This window comes from Ochotona princeps, chromosome 2 (genome assembly GCF_030435755.1).
Source record: "Ochotona princeps isolate mOchPri1 chromosome 2, mOchPri1.hap1, whole genome shotgun sequence".
In the NCBI taxonomy this organism is placed as follows: domain Eukaryota; kingdom Metazoa; phylum Chordata; class Mammalia; order Lagomorpha; family Ochotonidae; genus Ochotona; species Ochotona princeps.
This window is the reverse complement of record NC_080833.1, coordinates 43,341,473-43,362,609: the sequence shown is the minus strand read 5'-3', so window position 1 is coordinate 43,362,609 and position 21,137 is coordinate 43,341,473. Positions and strand designations below refer to the sequence as shown.

At 53.6% G+C, this 21,137-nt stretch overlaps 1 protein-coding gene across 1 annotated transcript; it reads left to right on the top strand.

Moving 5' to 3' along the window:
- Positions 1 to 224: 224 nt before the first annotated feature.
- On the top strand, positions 225 to 19,469 carry CDCP2 (CUB domain containing protein 2). The gene is made up of 6 exons (XM_036494639.2): positions 225 to 649; positions 6,089 to 6,436; positions 9,555 to 9,890; positions 10,401 to 10,754; positions 16,375 to 16,553; positions 18,658 to 19,469. The coding sequence occupies exons 1-6, from the start codon at positions 571 to 573 to the stop codon at positions 18,982 to 18,984; spliced, it is 1,623 nt and encodes a 540-aa protein (XP_036350532.2). The 5' UTR covers positions 225 to 570; the 3' UTR covers positions 18,985 to 19,469.
- The last annotated feature ends 1,668 nt before the right edge of the window (positions 19,470 to 21,137 follow it).

Here is a 21,137-nt window from a genome sequence, read left to right as displayed (position 1 = left end):
ACTCCTTTTGGTCTAAACCCTCATACCCTTTGGGTCCCACTCATTTCAGGCTGTTCTCACACTGCTCAGGACTCGGAGATGGAGAGACCAGTGGCAAGCTCCTCCTGGGTGCTCCAGCATGGGTTCGGCCTTGCTGGCAGGATTGAATGGCTCCATCGAACAGATAAGAAGACTGGGCCCAGGGAAATAACGACTTGTGCAAGGTCCCCTGGCAAGGCACAGCCTGACCTGGGCCTGACCCCAGACACTTGCCTGACTTCCAAACATGTGCCCTTTCTCCACCACCTGATGCTCTTCCATTGCCTTGCTGGTCCCCTTCTGCAGGCAGGATGGCCAGTACGGATCTCAGAACGTGTCAACCTGCTGACACTAGATCCGTCACCTTAGTGTGCAGCCGAGGAAGCACCTGGGCATCGGCTTACTAATTCGAGGGACCAATGAATTATTCACTGTGCCATTAACTCTGGGGCCCTCTCAGCCTCACCTCTCTTTCCCTTGCTCCGGACCCTCGGATCTCAGCCCACTCAAGCTCTGTGGCCCCCATTGTGTGGGGAGCTCCTTGGCAAAGAGATGCTGGCAAGACTGGGATCCTGCCTGCTGCTGGCAGTCACCCTGATGAGCCTAGGCCCCAGGGTCCATGGCATGAAAGGTAGGCACTCCGGGCATGGCTAGGAATCAGGGGTGTGGGGGTGAGACATGAGCAGGTGGCAACTGGGTCTCAAGGGGCTTCAGGAGGCTCTTAGAGGGGCAATCCCCTGAGTAGAGGATGTGTTTGCATCTGGGATGGCAGAAAACGGTGGAGCACCTGCTATGTGCGGGATGCTTTATCTGCATGATTGCATTTCATCTTTAAAACCAACCATCGAGTAGTTCTTAGACTTCCATTTTACAGATGAGAAAGCTGAGGACTCCTGATGACCTGTGACCAAGGCTGGGGGCTTACCAAGGATGAAGGGAAGGCCTCTCTGCCCACCCCCATCCCACCTGGGAAGTCTCTTCCCCTTTCCACAGAGCACATCAGGCTCATCCTTCAAGCTCAGAGTAAATGCCACTTTCTCCATGCAGCCTTCCACATCCCTCCATCAGCCTGTGATGCTCCCTCCAGGGGCTCTCTGGACCGTTCTCCTGTACCACATGTCCCTTGGGGGACTTTGGGCTGGTTTGATTTTCCTTTCTGCAAGGGGTGTGTGTGCCTGGGGGGGGGGGGCTCCGCCAATAGTCCTGAGTGTCTCATTCCACTCAGTCTGCAGCAGGGACACAGCAGGAAATGTGCCTTGCCAATTGCTTGGTCACTGGTGGGCACGCCCGCATGTGGCCCATTCCTGGGTAGTAGGAGGAGCTGTCTGGCTGTTCCTACTTTGCAGGCCTGGGTGATACAGGGACTAGGGGCAGAAGGCCTGAATGGGCCCTGGTAGACAAAGGCCTCCAGGTGCATGTGCCAGTGCCTGGTCTACAGCAATTGTACCTTTTCCTGACCATGGGCGTGCCTGATGGCAATACAGGGACAGGCATTAGACACTGTCCCTGTACCCTCTTGCCACCAAAGCCAGACATTATTCCTTCCCTGGGCTGCCCCCAGGGCCAGGCAGGGAGCTGCTAAGACCACTTTGCCCAGCCTTCACCACATCAGGGCTCGCAGTCATCCAGTGAGGATGGCTCATCGACCCATTCCACAGGTGTATGCCTGAGGCTGGGGGTGGGGTTCATACAATGACGGCACCTCTGGACCTTCATCTGCTGTTTCTTTCCCTTGATTCTCTCTAACTGCCTAGCCCTCCTCATTCTCCACTTAAATAAGACTGCCTCCATGAATTTTTTAAAAATTTATTTGGAAGGCAGTGTTAGAAAGGGAGGGCGAGAGAGGCAGAGATATCTTCTACCAGCTGCTTTCACTCCCAAGTGGCCACAACAGAGGCAGCTGGGCCAGGCCAAAGCCAGGAGACAGGAGCTTCTCCTGTGTCTCCCATATGGGTACAGGGACCCAAGGACTCAGGCCACCTTCTGCTGCCTTCCCAGGCCATTAGCAGGGAACTGCATTGGAAGTGGAGCAACCAGGACTCAAACTGGTGCCCATATGGGATGAGGTACTGCAGGTGGCAACACAGAACAGAAATCAGAATGAAGCACAGCTCATGCCAAACTAGGCTGTTACACCAACTGGTCTGCATAAGCCAGGGATACTAGGCCACAGCATCGAAGGCAAAGGCTGAGACTGGTGAGGGGCTAAGTCAACTGGGTCAGAGCAACCACTGGCATATGCATAATCTAGGGCTGGGAATAGGCTCAGTTGGGGAGCTGTGAGAGTACACCCTTGCTGGGTTGGGGTTCCCACTGGTGAGTGCGGGGGCCAGAGTGGGGGCTGCATTCTGGTCTGGATATGGCTGCAATCTCCCTTGGCACAAGTGTGGACTAGGACTGGGTGCACCTAACCGGGCCAGCACCATCTGGTGCTCTGGAGAACCTGGGTAGCTGTAGGACTGACTAGGCTGGGTTACTGCCCCTAGTGAGCCATGTGTGTCATTTCTGGGTATGGACGAGCCTTGGTAGGACTGAATGAAACAGATGACTGGATGATTGAAGGTCATCAAGGAAAAGCCACTGTTCCTGCTAGTACAGGAGCGTGTCTAAGTAGGGCTGGCCCATGGACCCACTGGTATGCACGAAATCTGGCATTGGGAGAGGTTCTGATGGAGGAGCTTGGGCAACTCCTCTGGCAGGACACAGTCCCTGCAGGTGAGCCCAAGAACCATAATAGGGAGCAACCCAGACCAGGCCATGGGAAGTTTCCCACTGACATACATTTGAAATATGTAGATAGCAGACCAGGCTGAACCAGTTCACATCACCCACTGGCAAATCCGAGCACCAGAGCAGAGTGTGGGTCAGGCCAGGTTCGATCGTGACACAAACCAGTGCACATTACAGAATGCCAAGGTGAGGTGAGACATACCAGATGTGGCTGCGCAGCACCCAAACAGCACACGTGAGAACCAGGGAGGGAGCGGGGGAAAGCCGGCAGGGGGATTGTGGGGGGGGCCACCCTGCTAGACAGTTACTCCCACTGGAGAGCATGAGTTGGGATGGGGGCACACCAGACTAGGCAGGGCTACAACACCTGTGGGCCTTGTGTGAGCTAGATCAGGGTAAAGCCAGGCTGGGCTAACTCTTCCTACTTGTGCAAGCAAAAATTAGAGTGGGTGAGGGTTGGTTGGGCTTAGCTGCAGCATCAGCTGGCAGAGGCTGGCACTGGGGGCTAACTATGTCAAGTTACACTGCAGAACCACCTGGAGAGTGCATAATCCAGGAGTGGGAGTGGCCTAGAAGGGAAATCATGGGCTCCTCCCTCTTGGGTTACCACTCCTACTGGAGGGCAGGGAACAGCAGGACAGGGAATGGGGTGGCTAGACAGAAAGGCAACCAACAGTATGTGCATGGGCTGGACAGTCAGGCTGGTTGGGTTGAACTAGGCTTCAACGCCCATTGATATGTATGAGAGCTGAATGGGATGTGGGACAGACCGAAGAAGCCTGCGGTACATACTGGCAAGCATGGGAATCAGGGTAGGGGGCAGGCCTGGTGAGGGTTATGGGGAGTCGCTCCAACTAGGCTGCAGCTCCCACTAGTTTGCATGAGGGCCGAGTATGAAGTGGGCATGTTCGGGCTGGACTGCAAAACCATTGGTTCACTTGGAAGACAGGACTGGAAACAGACTGACCCAGCAATTACAACGACCAACATGTACATAAGCTGATTGGGACAATGGATGGTACCGGACCCTGTACTGGCAAGCACACACAAGAATCAGGTCTGGGATCACCTCAGATGATGTTTTTTTGGAGATCCCTCCAACTGAACTGCTGGTCTCAGAACCCAACCATGAAGAGACTATGTCAATCAGTGTATTCTTCAGCAACCTCATCGTGCTTGGAATGGTGAGATTGGCAGCGATTCATAACTGTTGAACTATCAAAACTGCTTGAGCAGGACCCTCGGAGCATGCCCCACACTGGGGACCTGGGATGGGTAGGGGGCTGGGAAGGCCTTCTCCCTTTGTTTCTCCCCTTTACCCCAGATACAGGGGGAAAATGATGATATTAGTGTGGAAACAATGATCTTACCCACTTTCCTGTAGTCCTTGTGTCTTTGTATCCTAATCAACTGTAGAAGATTATAAAAAATATATTAAAAAATAAACGTATCAGTATAGGTACCTAACAGGCAAAGCTGTAAAACCAATATAACCACAGCACCATCTCAATGGGATGGGAATTCTTTAGTTTTATCCAATACTCAATTCATGGTCTTTAGTAGAAGTGAAAATATTCTATAGGCAACACCTGCTTGCGTAGCTGTCTAGGTCTTAACCCTCATCTCATTTCACCCATACCATGACTATTCCATTCAGGCCTGCAAAGGAATGGCTTCTAAGGTAGCTAATCTTTCTGTAGTCTTATGCAGAGCGTGTTCTCCCCTCCCTGTCTAGCTGCTGACCTCCAAAGCCACTCCTTCCAGGGGAGGAACAGTAGATACCTAACTCTCTTCCCTTTCTGCTGATTGGTTTTCAAAAAAGTGCACTAATGGAAGTAGCACATTTTCTGGAAAGCTCTTTCGAGCTTCACTCCAAGCTCCTGAGTCTGCATGCACTGCAGTCATTAGGAACTCTTCTTTAAAGAAAAAAAAAAGATTTTTTTATTGCAAAGTCAGATATACAGAGAGGAGAAGAGACAAAGAGGAAGATTTTCTGTCTGATGATTCACTCCCCAAGTAACCGCAATGACTGGAGCTGAGCCAATCTGAAGCTAGGAGCCAGGAGCCTCTTCCAGGTCTCCTACATGGGTGCAGGGTCCCATAGCTTTGGGCTACCCCAGGCCACAAGCAGGAAGCTGTATGGGAAGCGGAGCTGCCGGGATTAGAACCAGCACCCATATGGGATCCCGGTGCATTCAAGGTGAGAACTTTAGCCGCTAGGCCACTGCGCCAGGCCCTAGGCACTCTTCTTTCAATGCTCACCCATGGGAGCTTGAGGCATCAAGTGCCTGTGCTTTCTGACACATTCCTGGCAGACCATGACAGCATCTTTGCTGGATAGCTTGACCAGATGTCCAGATAGACTCTGCTTAGTTCCTGCATAGGTGGAGGATTAGCCTGTTGAGCCACGGTGCCAGCCCCCCAAAAGTTTATTTATCTGAAAGGCAGATATAGACAAAAGAGGAAGGGAGGGAGAGACCAGAAAGAAAGAGAGAAAGGGAGCATGAGAGAGGGCTTCCATCTGCTGGTTTACCTCCCAGATGCCTGCAATGGCCGGAACTGGGCAAGGTTGAAGCCAGAAGCTTCTTCCAGGTCTTCCATATGGATAGCAGAGACCAAGGACTTGCTGTTTTCTCAGCACATTAACAGGGAGCTGGATCAGAACTGGAGTAGCTGGGACTGGAACTGATGCCCGTTTGGAATGTTGGCACTACAGGTAGAGGCCCAATATGCTGAGCCACAGCCTGGAAACAAATGTCATTTGAGGAGATCTAGCTAAGTACTCTGGCTGTCTCCTCCCTTTTGGCACTGCTTCTCTTGACAGAAAATTATTGTTATAAGTTTCCTCCCATTGTTTCCTTTTAAAAATATAAGTGTATATGGGCCTCTAAGAATGTACTTTTAATATGGTATATAGACTGCACTTGTGGGGGATGGCGGTTATTATTATTAGCTTTTGAATTCCCCAGTGCAGGTCCTGAGCTGGAATATTGTAGTATTTATGTACATTAGGAGCTTGTCCCCAGCACCTCGTTTCTTGCTTGTTTTTTTCCCTCACCTCTATGTCACGTATTCCGTGTCTAGGTCACTTACCCAGTCTTTTCCATGTAGAGTGTCTACTATACAAGTGCAGGTGTTTCTGCCTGTTTTGCATAGTGCTGGTGCTCAGTGTTTATTGAATGAATGCAAAAATGCTTGAGAAACATTTGGAGAACAGGTAAATGCCGTTAGAGTCCTAACGTGGACCCCCGCATTGTACCCTGGATACCCAGACTTGCAACCGAGCCCATATCCAGGCCATACATTCCAGAGACCACAGCTGCTTTCTCTCTGATTGCAGGTGTCAAGTGCGGAGGTGTGCTCTCAGCACCTTCTGGAAACTTCTCCAGCCCCAACTTCCCTAGGCTGTACCCCTACAACACGGAGTGCAGCTGGCTGATCGTGGTGGCCGAGGGCTCATCTGTGCTGCTCACTTTCCACGCCTTTGACCTGGAGTACCATGACACCTGCGGCTTTGACTTCCTGGAAATCTACAACGGGGCCTCGGGAGACCAGGGCAACCTTCTGGGAAGGTTCTGTGGCCAGGTGCCCCCACCACCCTTCACCTCCTCCTGGCACATCATGTACATCATCTTCCACTCAGACAAGCACGTGGCCAGTCGCGGATTCTCCGCACACTACCAGAAAGGTCAGCAGGGACTTGGTGGTGGAGAGGCCGCCTCTGGGTGCAGGTGGAGGTGGGGGTTTAGGTGAGACCAGGAGAGAGGAGTTCTGTATGAGGCAGGTAGGTTGCTCTGAGCCCAGGTGTCCCTGCTTGCGGGCACTGTTTGTGGGACGACAACCACTGCTTCGTCACAGGCGGCCACGTTTGTAACCTTGGATTCTACCTTCGTGGGATGCCCGATGCCTCCTTCCTTCCTGCAGCACAATATCCCCCTGTGCTCAGAATGGGGCTAACCAGGTTGCTCATCCCTGTCCTTCTCACCCTCTCAAGGCATCAGGCGACAGCACATGACACCACGGCCGTTATGCTGCTGCCACCTGCAGCCTCCCTCTTCCAAGGGCATGGGGCTCCCTTCCCAGGGCTTCAGCAGCAGCAGGGTGGGTCTGCTTCCACCAGGCTGAACCCCTGCCCCTCAGCCTGGCCCTACCCACCTCTCTCCTTAACTCAGCCTCCTAGACTGCAGGCTTCTGGGCTCCCACCCCGTCTTCCTCCCGCCTTCCAAGGTCAAAGTCATGGCCGTCTTCAGGTCTGTCTATTGCACAAGCAGCTGCTGCAGGGTCCTCGGGGAGAATGGGGAGACACTCATCCCCTGCAGTGTTCAGGCTCACAGGCTGGTCTGCTCAGAGCTTTGCAATTCCAGATCCTTCCATTTGCAGGTTAGGCATCAGGCTATTAGCTGTGTTTTCCAACATCTTTATAAATCAGAATAGCCTCTCGTCAGTTGGAACTGCCTGTTAATCCCTCTTCTACAAAGAAGTAAAGGGCTGCTTCAGTGGCACAGGGTTTATTTAATAAGTTGATACTTTTAACATTTACTTACAATATGTCAGTCATGGAAAACACAGGTCAAAGTTGACTTTTTACATGTTACGATTTTTAAAGTGTGGGTGTTTCTTTTTCCCTTTTTTTTTAAAAGAATAATCTTTTATTTGAAATACAGTGACAGAGAGAGAAGACAGGTTTTTCACCTACTGGTTCAGTCCTCAAATAGCTAGGACTGGGTCAGGAAGAAGCCAGAAACCCAGAAATCTATCTGAATCTCCCACGTGAGTGGCAGGACCCCGTGTTCTTGGGCCATCATTCGCTGCCTTCCTAGGTATTTCTTACAGGACTTGGATTAGAAGTGGAGGAGCCAGGACTTAGATGGGCACTCTGATATGGGACATCCCATGTGGCATCTTAGCTTACTGAGCCACAGTGCCCTCCCCTGAGGGAGCCGTCTTTGAGTTGCATTAAACACAACATGAATCCAACTTCAGTGTGCACCTGGTGTCTGCAATGGGCCCAGGGACCCAGGAAGGGCCTCACTGTCTAGACATGCCCTTTCATGTCACTGACTACAAAGGTGAGATCATGGCCCAGCACGGTAGCCTAGTGACTAAAGTTCTCGCTTGCACGCACCAGGATCCCATATGGACACCAGTTCTAATCCTGGTAGCCCCACTTCCCATCCAGCTCCCTGTTTGCGGCTTGGGAAAGCAGTTGAGAATGGCCCAAAGCCTTGGGACCTTGCACCAGGGTGGGAGACCCAAGGAGAAGCTCCTGGCTCCTGGCTCCTGGCTTCTGATCAGCCTAGATTCAGCTGTTGCGGCCCCTTGGGGAGTGAATCAGTGCACGAAAGATCTTCCTCTCTGTCTCTCCTCCTCTTTGTATATCTGACTTTGCAATAAAAACAAATAAATCTGTAAAAAAAAAAAAAAAAAAGCTGAGATCAGAGAAGGTATATGCCTTTCCAAGGTCACACAGCTGGGGGCACAACTCCAGGAAATTGAGCCCTTAGACCTTCAGGGCAGTGCCCTGGTCACATGTGGCGTGGTGGTGACAGTAGCTCCAGGGCAAAGTGTTTGGTCTCCAGAAAGGCATACCTGCTGGCCATCCCCAGCGAGTGCTGATGCTTGTCAGTGCCTACCACATGGTACATCACTCAGTTCCCAAGCCAGCATGGTAGAGCACATGCGTCTAAGACCAGAGAGCCAGGCTGTGGGCAGGCTTCATTCTTTCTTCTGTTGAAAGGCAGAATTACAGAGAGAAAGATTTTCCATTTGCTGGTTCACTCCCCAAATGACTATACGATCAGCACTAACCAGAAGAGAAGCAGGAAGAAACACAGAGCCTCTCCCAGTCTCGCATGCGGGTGCAGGGCCTCAAGAATTTGGGCCCATCATATACTCCTTTTCCAGGCACATCAGCAAGGAACGTCAGAAGTGGAGCAGCCAGGACTCAAACTGGCTCCCATATAGGATGCTGGCATCTCAGGCAATAGTTTTACACACTATTCCACCATACTGTCTCCTTAGGATTCTAATACCCCAATGAAGCTCAGAGAGGCTGGGCTGCTGTTCCAGGATCACACAGCTTGTGAAAGGCAGAACCGAGGGGCTGCTAATGCTTGGACCTCTACTTCATCCAATCTTTTCTCAGAGACGTGGTTTCCTTGTCTGTCAGGGCCGTTTGCTCACACTCCTCTGCCTCTGTGTCCCACTGGCTAGGTGCCAAGTATGGTGAGCATCTCAGGGGAGTCTGTCTGGGTTCAAGTCCACTTGCCCAGTTCCCAGTCAGGCAGCCACACTCCAGGCCCTGCCCTTCCCTTGGGTTTTGCCACTCCTCCATGCTCCTGTGTCCACCAGTCTCTGAGGACATTTCCTGACGTCCCAGCAGGTCACCATCCCACCCCCATCTCATTCTTGCCTGGGACTCTTGATGGTGGTGAGTAAACACCTCACTTCCTGACACCTGGGGTTGTCATCGGGGTGCTTTCTGCCAAGCACAGGGTCCAGCTGTGCGAGGGGTTCAGCGGCTGCCTTGACCACACCTCTCTGTCCCTGTGTGCCATCTTTCCTCTCCAGCCGGACACCCCAGTCTCCCACTTAAATCCCTGAGTTCCTTCCCTGCACCCCTAATCTTTAAGCTGTGCAATGGGGTGCAGGGGGTGGGAAGAACATGGCACAAGGGCTCTCTGGGTGGCCCAGGTACCATGGGTGGGCTAGATGCATGCAGTTCCTGGCCAAGGGGGAAGGGTTTGGTTCCTGGGGGAAGAAATTGATAGGGACACCAAGGTCAGCTCACGTGGCTCTCTTTACAGATGTGTGTGGTGGTGTCCTGACAGGCCTGTCAGGAGTCCTTACCAGCCCTGAGTACCCCAACAACTACCCCAACAGCGTGGAGTGCCACTGGGTGATCCGGGCTGCTGGTCCTGCCACCGTCAAGCTGGCCTTTGAGGACTTCCAGGTGGAGGGTAGCGAGGACTGCACCTATGACTACGTGGCTATCCTAGGGGGGCCTGGCCCTGTCCATGGGCACCACTACTGCGGTAACGCCAGGCCCCCCACGCTGGTGTCGCTGGGCCATGAGTTACAAGTGGTCTTCAAGTCTGACTTCAACATTGGAGGCCGTGGTTTCAAAGCTTACTACTTCTCAGGTAGGTGGGATGGGGCTGTGGGGCTCGGTGCCTGGCCCTGCCTGTGTGCACATCAGCTCCCATCTGCCTGGCACAGTTTCCTGCACCCCGAGGATCTCGGGCTTTCTGCATCTCTCTGCCTGCCTGTGATGAACTAGCCCAGCCTCCCCTGCCTAGCCAATGCCAAGAGCAGAGGCAGGTAATGCCACCTCTGAATTAATGCAAGTGCAAAGGAATAAATGAACAAACCCATGGGGAATGTATGGGCTAGTGGGGCAGGTATGTAAAGAGGCAGACGATGATGAACTGTTATAATCTGTGCTAACAGGAAGAATCATGGGTGATTTCCTGGAGCAGCAGGGAATTGAGGAGTGCTTGGAGGGAGTGGGCCGGAGGCGGAAGGAAGGAAGGGTGCTCCAGCAAAAGGAACTGCATGTGCATACATGGAGGATAGAGTGTGGCAGCTGGTTGGCCAGGGCATCCTCCTCACCCTCGCTGCCTTCTCCTCCCCCTGCATCCCCCCAACATCAGGAGAGTGCCAGGAGGTGTTTGTGGCCGTGCGGGGCAACTTCTCTAGCCCGCAGTACCCCAGCTCCTACCCCAACAACATCCGGTGCCACTGGACCATCCGCCTGCCTCATGGCTACCGGGTCAAGGTGTTCTTCCTGGACCTGGATTTGGAAGAACCCAACAGTCTGACCCGGACCTGTGACTTTGACCATCTGGCAGCCTTCGATGGGGCCAATGAGGAGGCTCCCCTGATTGGGAGTTGGTGTGGTCACCATCTGCCACCGCCCATCACCTCCAGCCACAACCAGCTCCTGCTCCTGCTGCACACGGACCGTAGCACCGCCCGCAGGGGCTTTGCTGTGGCCTACATCGGAGGTCAGTGGGGGCCTGGGAGGGAGGATGGGGGTGGGGGAAAGAGGGAGCCAATCTGAGCTCCCTCCATCCTATCAGCCTATTGTGATCCACACACGGTCCCTTTTCCGGTCCCTTCTCCAGTTGGCCATGCCAATGCAAGTGCCTGGGACCTTGGAGACCACAACCGGATTTCTTTTTTTTTTTTTATTTTATTTTTTAATTATATTGTTGGCAATCTTTACATAGTTAGTTATGGTAAAAAGGTTCAGGGGCTATAGGGAAGTGGGTAAGACTATTATGTCCATATTGTTTCCTACTTGTATCTGAGGTAGAGGGGGATATTGAGGGAGAAGGCCCACCCAGTTTCCCACCCTCCCCAAGTCCCGGGTGTGGGGCATGCTCTGAGATCCTTGCTCAAGTGGTTTTAATAGTTCACCAGTTATGAATCGCTGCCATTTTCACCACTCCCAGCTCAGTGAGGTCATTGAAGAATCCACTGATAGACAGAGTCTTCATTTGCCCAGTATTTCGCTGCCAACATATAGCTGAGGTGGTTGATTGACTTGTTCTGTCTTCTGTCTTTTCTTGGCTAGGGTTATGAGCCCAGCATTTCGATTGAGGAGATCCCCACAGAAACTTTGAGGTATTCCCAGACCAGATTCTTGTATGTTCTAGCAAGCACAGGGCCCGGCACAGTCCATCTCCATGAGCAGCTGGTGGTTGCAATTGCTGGGTTGGTTCTGTTTTCAGTCCCGACTTGCACTGGAACCAATGGGTGTTACAGTCCAGCCTGGTTCTGCCCAGCACGTACTTGGTCCTCACATCAACCAGTGAGAGTTGCAGCCTAGTGGGAGCGACCCACAATAACCCCCACCAGGCTCGCCCCCTACCCTGGTTTGCCTGTATGTGTAGCAGACTAGTCCAGTCTGTCCCACATCCCATTTGGCTCTCATACTTGTCAGTGGATATTAAAGCTTAGTTCCATCTAACCAGCTCCACTATCCAGCCCCCATGGGTGTTGTTGAGTGCCTCTCTGTCTAGTCACCCCAGCCCCCAACCTAGTTTTCATGCCCTTCCGTGGGAGTAGTAACCCAAGAGGGGGGAACCCACTATTTCCCTCCCAGGTCTCTCTCACTTCCAGATTATGCACTCTCCACGTGTTTCTGTGGTTTGACTTGACAGAATTAGCCCCCAGTGCCAGCTCCTACCAGCTGATGCTGTGGTTAAGCCCAAGCAACCCTCACCCACTCTGATTTATGCTTGCACCAGTAGGAATAATCCGCCCAGCCTGGCTTTTCCCTGATCTAGTCCACATAAGGCACACAGGTGTTGTAGCCCTGCTTAGTCTGGTCTGCCAACATCCCAGCCCACGATCTCCAGTGGGAGTAGCTGTCCGGTGAGGGGACCAGCCCCTTAATCCTCCTGCCGGCTCTGCCCCCTCCCTTCCTGGTTCTCACATGTGCTGGTTGGGTGCTGCGGTCACATCCAGTACAGGCAACCTCACCCTGGCATTCCATATTGTGCACTGGGTTTTGTCGTGACCAAACCTGGCTCGACCCACACTCTGTTCTGGTGTCCGGAATTGCCAGTGGATGGATGACATGTACTAATTCAGCCTGGTCTGCCCCCAACCCATGCCAAATGTATGCCAGTGGGAAACTTTCCATGGCCTATTCTGGGCTGTTTCCTATCATGCTTCTTGTGCTTACTTGCAGGGATTGTGTCCTGCCAGAAGAGTTGCCCAGGCTCCTCCATCAGAACCCTTCCCAATGCCAGATTTTGCGCATACCAGGGGGTCCATGAGCCAGCCCTACTCAGTTCACCTCCTGTCCTAGCAGGAATAGTGGCTTTTCTTGGCTGGCTTTCAACCCATTCTGGTTCTTGTTGTTGGATGTTTCAGCCCAGCCATGGCTCGTCCATACCCACCTCACCTACAGCTCACATATGGCTCAGTAGGGGGTTGAGACCTAGCCTAGTCAGTCCCACATCCATCCTGGTTCTCCAGAACACCAGACGGTGTTGGAGTCTGACCTGGCCTGCTGCATCCAATCCCAGTCCACACTAGTGCCTCGGGTGACTACAACTGTTTCCTGGTTAGAACACAGCCCCCATTCCAGCACATGCGCCCCTTGGTGGGAACCTCAACCCAGTTAGGGTGTCCCCTTAGCTCCCCAACCAGGCCTGTTCCCAGCCATAGATCACGCGCATGACAGTGGCTGCTCTGACTCAGCTTGTCTCAGTCCCTCACTTGTCCTGGCCTCTGCCTTAGACACTGTGGCTTAGCGTACTTGACTCACGTAGACCAGTAGGTGCAAGAGCCTAGCTCGGTATGACTTGTGCTCCATCCTGGTTTCTAGTTTCACTTGTAGGCTAAGGTTTGCTTAGTCCTGCCCAGTACATCTCATTCCATTACCAATTTATACATTAGCCAACTGTTGGAGCTACTTTGCCCAGCTTGTCCGACCCCCAGGTCTGGACCACATGTTTACCAGCGGGAGCTATGACTCCCCAGGAGAGTTTCCCAAGTTCCTCCACTTGATCAACTCCCAGGCCCAATTCTCATACATGCCAATGGGTTTTAGGCCAGTGTCCCGCGCAGTCTGGCCTTCCATTTGGCCTTATGTGAGCTGGTGTATGTTGCAGCCTGGCCCACCCCACACCCTATTCACGATGCACTTTCGGGTGCTGCTGCCTTGACAAGTCCAGACTGCTGCGGGTTCCTTTACCTGTGATTGATGGCAGGCTCTTTGGTCACACCTAGCTTAATCCAAACTTTGGCTTACCAGTGGGGCTAGACTTTCCATATCCCACACAGAATCTACCACCGGATATGGTTCTCGAGTGCTATTTAATGTTATGGCCCTGCTAATGTGACCAGTCTCCTGATCCATCATCATGTCAGGTAAAAGGATATCCTGCTGGACAAGCCCCGAGCCTTAGCTTTTGCATGGACTGGTGTTCACCACTCAGCATTGTTATAGGATTACAAGTTCTTCGAAGAAAGAGTTACTGCCATTGGGAATGTTTAGGATTGACTCAGATCCCAGAAGCACAGTGGGATCAACCTGGAGCTACCCAAGCAGCGATTCAGACAACCAATACCCCAGAGCTCCCTGGCCGGGCGGCCAGCAGGCGGAGCCTGGCGCCAAATAGCGCACTGGCTGCCTGGGGATAGCTCACCACTGCACATGGTGGCTGGAGTCGGGATCCGAGCAGGACACCCCTTCCTGGGGCCCACCAACAGCCTCCCGGCTGCTGGAAGTTTAAATCCCCAGGCCCAAGGTCGCGTCCCTCCCCAATCCCATTCACCACCCAATAAGGGCGGTGGGTGGGCCCCAGACCTACCCAGTCAAGGAGACTTCCCACCTTGGTGTACTCACCCCGAAAAGGAAGCAGCCCCAGATTCCAGGCAGGCCCGGGGATAGCTCACCACGTGCACATGGTGGCTGGAGTCGGAATCCAAGCAGGACACCCCTTCCCAGGGCCCACCCTACAACCGGATTTCCACTGTCATGGCTCCCTCCTTTTCCAGTTCTCAAGCCTGGGACTCCACATCTTCCTCATCTGTTCCTTCTGTCGTGGGCCTCTTGCCTCTCTTGCCCCACAACTGATCTCTGATACCCAGGACTAAGACAGTTCATAGCCAACAGTTGGTCTCACCGGGGCGATAGCTACCAGTCCTGTTTGTATCATTTGGAAACACTAGCTCAACAAGTGGTGCTGGGTCTTTCTTTACACAGCAGGAAGTCTGGCGCTGGAAGCTGCTGTATCAGCCTGGGGGCTCAACACAGGCTCCCCAGTTGGTATCTCATGGATTCTCTTAGCCTCATGGTTGCAACATGGCTGCCACAGCTGCCTGGTGTCTATGTTCAATGCAAGAAGAGGGGCAGGAGAGGAGCCAGCCATAGAAGCACACTCAGAAGCCTTCATGAGATGTGATGCTTTCTTAAAAAAAAAAAAAGGATGGCAGATTTTTACAGAGAGCAGGAGAGACAGAAAGATCTTCCATCCATGGTTCACTCCCCACATGGCCACAACACCCACAGCAGAGCTGATCCAAAAGCTGGGAGCCAGAAGCTTCTTCCGGGTCTCCCACGTGGGCTCAGGCGCCCAAGGCCTTGAGTCATAAGAGGCTGGCACAGTGGGTGGGTGGCTGTTTTCCCATCCCTGAGCACTTTGATTTGATGTGGCAGACAGGTATGTGCACCGTCTCTCCTGTCTTCCCTGTGCCCTCCCCTGGGCCAGAGGCCCTTGATGCCTTCTGCTCAGCCAGGCACAGTCCCTCAGCATGCAGATAAGAGAGCAGGTGAGAGAGAGGCAAGAACTCGGTGGCAGTCTCCCAGGCAGCAAAGTACTGGCTAGGGTACCCCTGACCTTGAGTAGTCCTGGGCCTCTGAATGATTGGCCATGGGCAGGGGAGTTGGGGGCCTGGCTGGCACAAGCCACTCTTAGACTCTTCCCTGACTCACTGGTCTACCCCATTCCCTCTTGTCTTCCCACGTGTGAATGAGGATGCCAACGCATATTTGAGGTGGGGTGGGGACAGGAGATGGGGCCACAGAACAGGATCCGAGCCGCCACCTCTCCTCCCTCTGCACAGCGCTGTGGGAGTCTGGGTCAGGCTTGGCGTGGAGGCTGGCTGCAGCCCAGGCGGTAGGTAATCTCCCCCTCCCTGCCCGCGGGAGGGCAGCCACAACATCCATCAGGGGTGACACACAGTTCAGCGCCACCGAGATCATCGCAGGAGACGGCGGGCCCATAAATCCCCAGCTGCCCAGACACCAGGGGCTGAAATATATGTCTGAGCCATTTCCTGGATAGGGGAAGGGAGTTCCAGGCCCCTGCCTGCCAGCCCTCTTCCTCTTTCCTCTGCCAGCCACTGCCTTCCTCCATGCCTAGAGCCCCTGTGCACACACATACATCATGCATGTACACACACATACAGCTACAGGCACTTGGAGTCCTGCACACTGACCTGGTTGGGAGGGTGCCCAGGGACATGGAGGAGGGAAGGGGAGAGGGCAGGGGGCTGCCAGATGTTGGGGAAGGAAATGCCACACTTCAGATCAAAACCCCCAGCCTAATCATCTTTCTGAGCACTGCAGCTGGCCTTCATTCCTTCCACACACGCTGGGGTCCTGTCCCCCACCTAGGCCAGAGCAGCTCATCCACCAAGGCAGTTGTTTGGATATTTCCCCCCTTTCTGTATCTGTAGCCCTTTAAATAGAGCCTGTGGACCCAACACGGTAGCCTGGCAGCTAAAGTCTAGCCTTCCATGTGCCGGAATCAGTTCTAATCCTGGCAGCCCTGCTTCCTATCCAGCTCCCTGTCTGTGGCCTGAGAAACAGTCAAGGACAGCCCAAAGCCTTGGGACCCTGCACCCGCGTGGGAGACCTGGAAGTGGCTTCTGGCTTCAGATTGGCACAGCTCTGGCCATTGCGGCTGCTTGGGGAGTGAATCATCGGACAAAAGATCTTCCTGTATCTCCTCCTCTATATATATGTGACTTTGCAATAAAAATAAATAATTTTTTAAAAAAATGAATAAATACAGCCTGCACCTAGTAGACCAGCGCTGGATGACTGCTGCGTGATGGAATGAAGCACCTGCCGCAAGGCCTCCCGCTCTCCCTCTGTTCCAGTGGTGCCCATGAATGTGAGCTGCTCCCGCACAGACTTCCAGATCCTCATCTCGGCGCAGGCGCTGGCCCCACTGGAACGCACCAAGGTCTATCTGGGCAGCCACAACTGTGCTGCCCAGGAGGTGGGCAACAGCTTCAGGATCCAGGCCCGCTTTGACACCTGCGGTACTGAGTCCCAGGTAGGCGGTCAGGGCATGAGGGAGGGGCAGATCTGACCCCCACTGACCAAGGGCATCTGCCATGGCAGAGAATTCTGCTTCTTCTGACTCCGATGACGCCACTGGCCCGGCTGTAGCACTCAGCCCCTCCTGGCTTTGCCGTCACACACTTGCTCAGGGTCCCTACAGAACCAAGCTGAATAGACAAGGCTGGGGTCCTGCCCATCGGCTCAGCCCTCCCCACCCCTGGGGGCTCCGCCAGCCACATGAACCAAGCCCCTGCCAGGTTCTTTACCATCACCTTCCTTCCTGGGAGTGCCTCACCCCTTGCCATATAGAACGGGGGAGCCCTAAGCTCTGCTGTGACTCTGCAAATCCACTGGGACTCCACAAACAAAAGGGGTTTTCAGGAGTCTGAGGCAGTGCGAGGCAGCTCCAAACCAATGTTTTCTACCTGCCTTGTGTAGATATGGTGAATCAAGTGTGGGGCCCAGGCCCTCTGAGCAACCTCACAGGGACAGGTCTAGTAGATGGGAGAGAGAACAGCCATGTCTGTTGGAGCGACACCCCTTTCTTGGATTATGGGGGTGCAACCAGGCTTGGCAGAAATCCTGTGCTTTCCGGCAAACTTCCCACCGCCTCCCCCAGCACCACCTCTCAACTCCAGGAACAGAGAAAGGGGGAAGAAACTCCTCCAGTGCTGTTGTTTCAGCTCCTGACACACGATGGCGCTGTTGAAGACTAGTCCTGTGCATCTTGGTGGCTTACCTGCCCACCTAGGTGGCAATACTCTGCGGATCAGATCTCTGTGCTATCAGAGGGCAGCCCGACCCAGTGCTCGGAGAGAGGCTGGAGGCTGAGGGCCAGTCTCTCTTCATGTTAAATGTTCTGTGGGCCTTCCCTGATAAACTGATGGAAGTTCCACACCCTTGGGCACAAGGCAGTAGGAGAGGCGTGCCAGCCCCTGAGCCCCTCTAACCCCTCGGGAATGTGACTTTCTGGCCGACAGCACCACATTCGGGTAGCCTTCAGTCCCTCTCTCATCAAAACCTCCAGTACCTTCCCCCTTCTCCCCTCCCTTCATTGTAGTGCACATTAACTTTTGGCTTGTCCCTGGGGCTGCCTTGCTTTGCCTGAACCCCATACCACTCCCCTCAAATCCACAGAGGCCGCAGAGGGAGGCAGACAGGCCTGGGAGGCTCAGGGAGGCAGAGGAAGCCTAGAGCAGGAAGAGATTCCGTAAACCTCCTAACTGGGGACCCCCTCCCCCGTCAGGCTCCCAGATGTTCACTGCTTTACGAACCCCCGCCCCCAAGTAGTGCCACCCCCAAATAGGACCCCCCCACAGGACAAGGGCAAGGTGGGTGCCCTGGAGAGGGAAGGAGGTTTGTGGCCAGACCCCAGTCTCATGCCCACATGGCGGGGAGCACAGCCAGCCATGCACCACGTCTCCCTCCTCAGCGGCTCTTCACTGATGTAGCCCTGGGTGGTCCTGGCTGGACTCAGCAGCAGGGCACCTCAGTGGGCAAGAAGACTGCAGAAGGCAGTAGCACACAATGCCAGGGGCAACCTGCTAACTGAGGGGCAAGAGACTTACCTTCTCGACCTGGCTCAGGACAACGTCCTGCCTTTCTGGACCTCAGTAGGCCCTAGACAGTCCCCTTAGGGTCTTCGTTGCTAGGTTTGAGTGAGGCATGAGAACCACCAGCTCAGACACAGAGGTAGGCAGATCTGTGTGCTATGTGAACCTCTATGCCTCAGTGTCCTCATCTGTAAAATGGGAGTGTTAATTAGAGCGAGCTGTTGTGAGAAATAGGAATTCACTTAACACAGAGAGCTGAGACCAGCTACCTGTGAGCTGTCATCAGTGCCACTGTACTGACCCTGGTTCCTTGAAACCCGAACAGATGCTGGTCTGCCTTTGACTTGCAGAAGAAGGCCCCTTACATAGATGAGGACAGTAGGCCTCCACATTGGGAAATGGAGTCAGAGGCAGAGCGAGGAGGGGAACCCAGACTCCTCCCTGGGGCCATGTCCCATTGGCTCCAAATCCCGCAGTGTGTCCAGGGTTGTGGGGTCAGTCCCGGACCCTTCTGGTGCCAGCCAGTGCCCTGTGGCCCCGCAGCGGAGGAACAACACGGCTGTCATCGTGAGCGTGCTCTACATCGACTTCTCAGCCGCTGGGCATGAGGATGTACACCAGTACGAGGTCCTCTGTGAGCCGCGGCGCAAGGAGGCGGCCGTCCACCTGCTGTCTGGTTCCCACTGGCTCGGTCCCTATGCCGCCACAGCAGAGCACCTGCAGGAGGCGCTACCTGGGGATGAAGTGGAAGTGCCCGAGGGCTCAGGGACCGTGGTGACCCAGGATACCAGTGACATCGTCTTTCTGGGCCTTTGTATCCTGGCTGGAGTCCTCATGGTCATTGCCATCGTGGTCCTGATGCTGTTGTGAGCAGGCAGGCTAGAGTCCAGGTATCTGGCATCTGTGGGTGGGTGGGTGGAGGCTGGCTGGCTGGATACTCTCCCATACGGGTGAGATGGGGTCTTGCTGACTTGTAGGGACCATTGGTGAGGTCTGTCTCTCGCAGAATTGACAACTCCCCCCACCCCCACCCAGTTCTGTTGTGTCCACAGGGGTAGCAGGAAGTCCAGCAGGAGTGGGAATGAGCAAAAGCTTTGTACACCATAGTGTGCCGTTCATGTGCATGCAGTTTTGGTGATGCGATTATTGTTAACCTCAGAGCTGTTCTGCTGTGCAAAGAACTCTCCTGCATAGGATCCCCACTTGCTTTCCTGTTCCAGGACTCATTGCAGTGCGCCACCAAGTCAGGGCACCCCACTTCTTTTCCCAGGTAACTGCTCACCCTCCCCCAGCCTCCATTAGCAAGGTCAATAGTATCCCTCCAGGGGGACCTCACCCTTTTGAACTGACCCAAGAACCCTGAGGATTTTGTCCAAAGCAGTCCAGGACAGAAACGGGGGTAGGGTGGGGGTAGGGTGGGGGTAGGAAACTCCTCCAGTGCTGTTGTTTCAGCTCCTGACACACGATGGCGCTGTTGAAGACTAGTCCTGTGCATCCTGGTGGCTACCTGCCCACCTAGGTGGCAATACCCTGTGGATCAGATCTCTATGCTATCAGAGGGCAGCCCGACCCAGTGCTCGGAGAGAGGCTGGAGGCTGAGGGCCAGTCTCTCTCTTCATGTTAAATGTCCTGTGGTCCTTCCCTGACAAGGGTGGCTGTGTGTGAAAGTCAGTGCACATGTATATGGACACATGTGGAAAAGCTGGGCCTCAATTTCTGCTCCCTAAGCTCCCCTGTGAGGGCCGCTTCCTGGGATCCCCGAGCTCTGGCTCTGTAACCAGCCAGCCTTGGCTCTCAGCAGCAGTGAGCTCAGACCAGCCACTTGGTGCAGGTCACTTAATCTCCCTAGGCTCCGTCTCCTCACCTACAACCTAAAGAAAAGAGAAGAACACCCACTTCATGGGACTGGCACAGTGGCTGAACAAGTTAATCCTCTGATTGCAAGTGCCAACATCCCATATGGGTGCCGGTTGGTGTCCCAGCTGCTCCACTTCCCATCCAGCTCCCCGCTTATGGCCTGGAAAAGCAGTAGAGAATGGCTCAGGTCCTTAGGCTTCTACACCCATGTAGGAGACCCGAAGGAAGCTCCTGGCTGCTGGCTTTAGACTGGTCCAATTTCAGCCCTTGAGGTCATTTGGTCAATAAACCAGCAGATGGGGAGAGTCTCTCTCTCTCTCTCTCTCTGTCTCTCCTCTCTCCATAACTCTGACTTTCAAATAAAACAAAAACAAATCAGGGCCAGCATAGTGGTGTATCAGGCTAATCCCCCACCTGCAGTGCTGGCATCCTATGTGGGTGGCAACTGGTGTCCCAGCATTCCACTTCCAATCCACTCCCTACTTGTGATCTAGAAAACAGCAAAGGATGGCAGTTCTTGGGCTCCTGCACTCCTGTGGGAGTCCCAGAAAAAGCCCCTGGTGCCTGGCTTTGAATCAGCCCTGAATTTGGCCATTGAGGCCTCAATGAACCAGTAGATGGAGGATCTTTATCCTTCTGTCTTTCCTTCTCTCTGTAATTCTGCTTTTCCAATAAAAAATAGTTTTTAAATAACAGAAAATACATCTTTAAATTTTTTTATTAGAAAGTCATATTTACAGAGAGAAGGAGAGACAGAGAGGAAGATCTTTCTTCCTCTGGTTCACTCTCTAAGCAGCTACAATGGCCAGAGCTGAGCTAATCCAAAGTTAGGAGCCAGGAGCTTCTTCCTGGTCTCCCACATGGGTGCAGGGTCCCAAGGCTTTGGGCCATCCTCAATTGTTTTCCCAGACCACAAGCAGGGAGCTGCATGGGAAGTGGAGCAGCTGGGACATGAACCAGTGCCTGTGTGGGATCCTGTCACATGCAAGGCAAGGAATTTAGCCTCTAGTCTATCATGCTGGGCTCCATAAAAATAAATCTTAAAAAAAAAAAAAAATTGAGCTGGTGTCTATGACTACAACCAGAACACAAAAGGATTCCAGAAAATTCCACAGGCCTGAGTTCATATAAATACGCTGACGTTGGAACACAATCCCCAAGCTCAG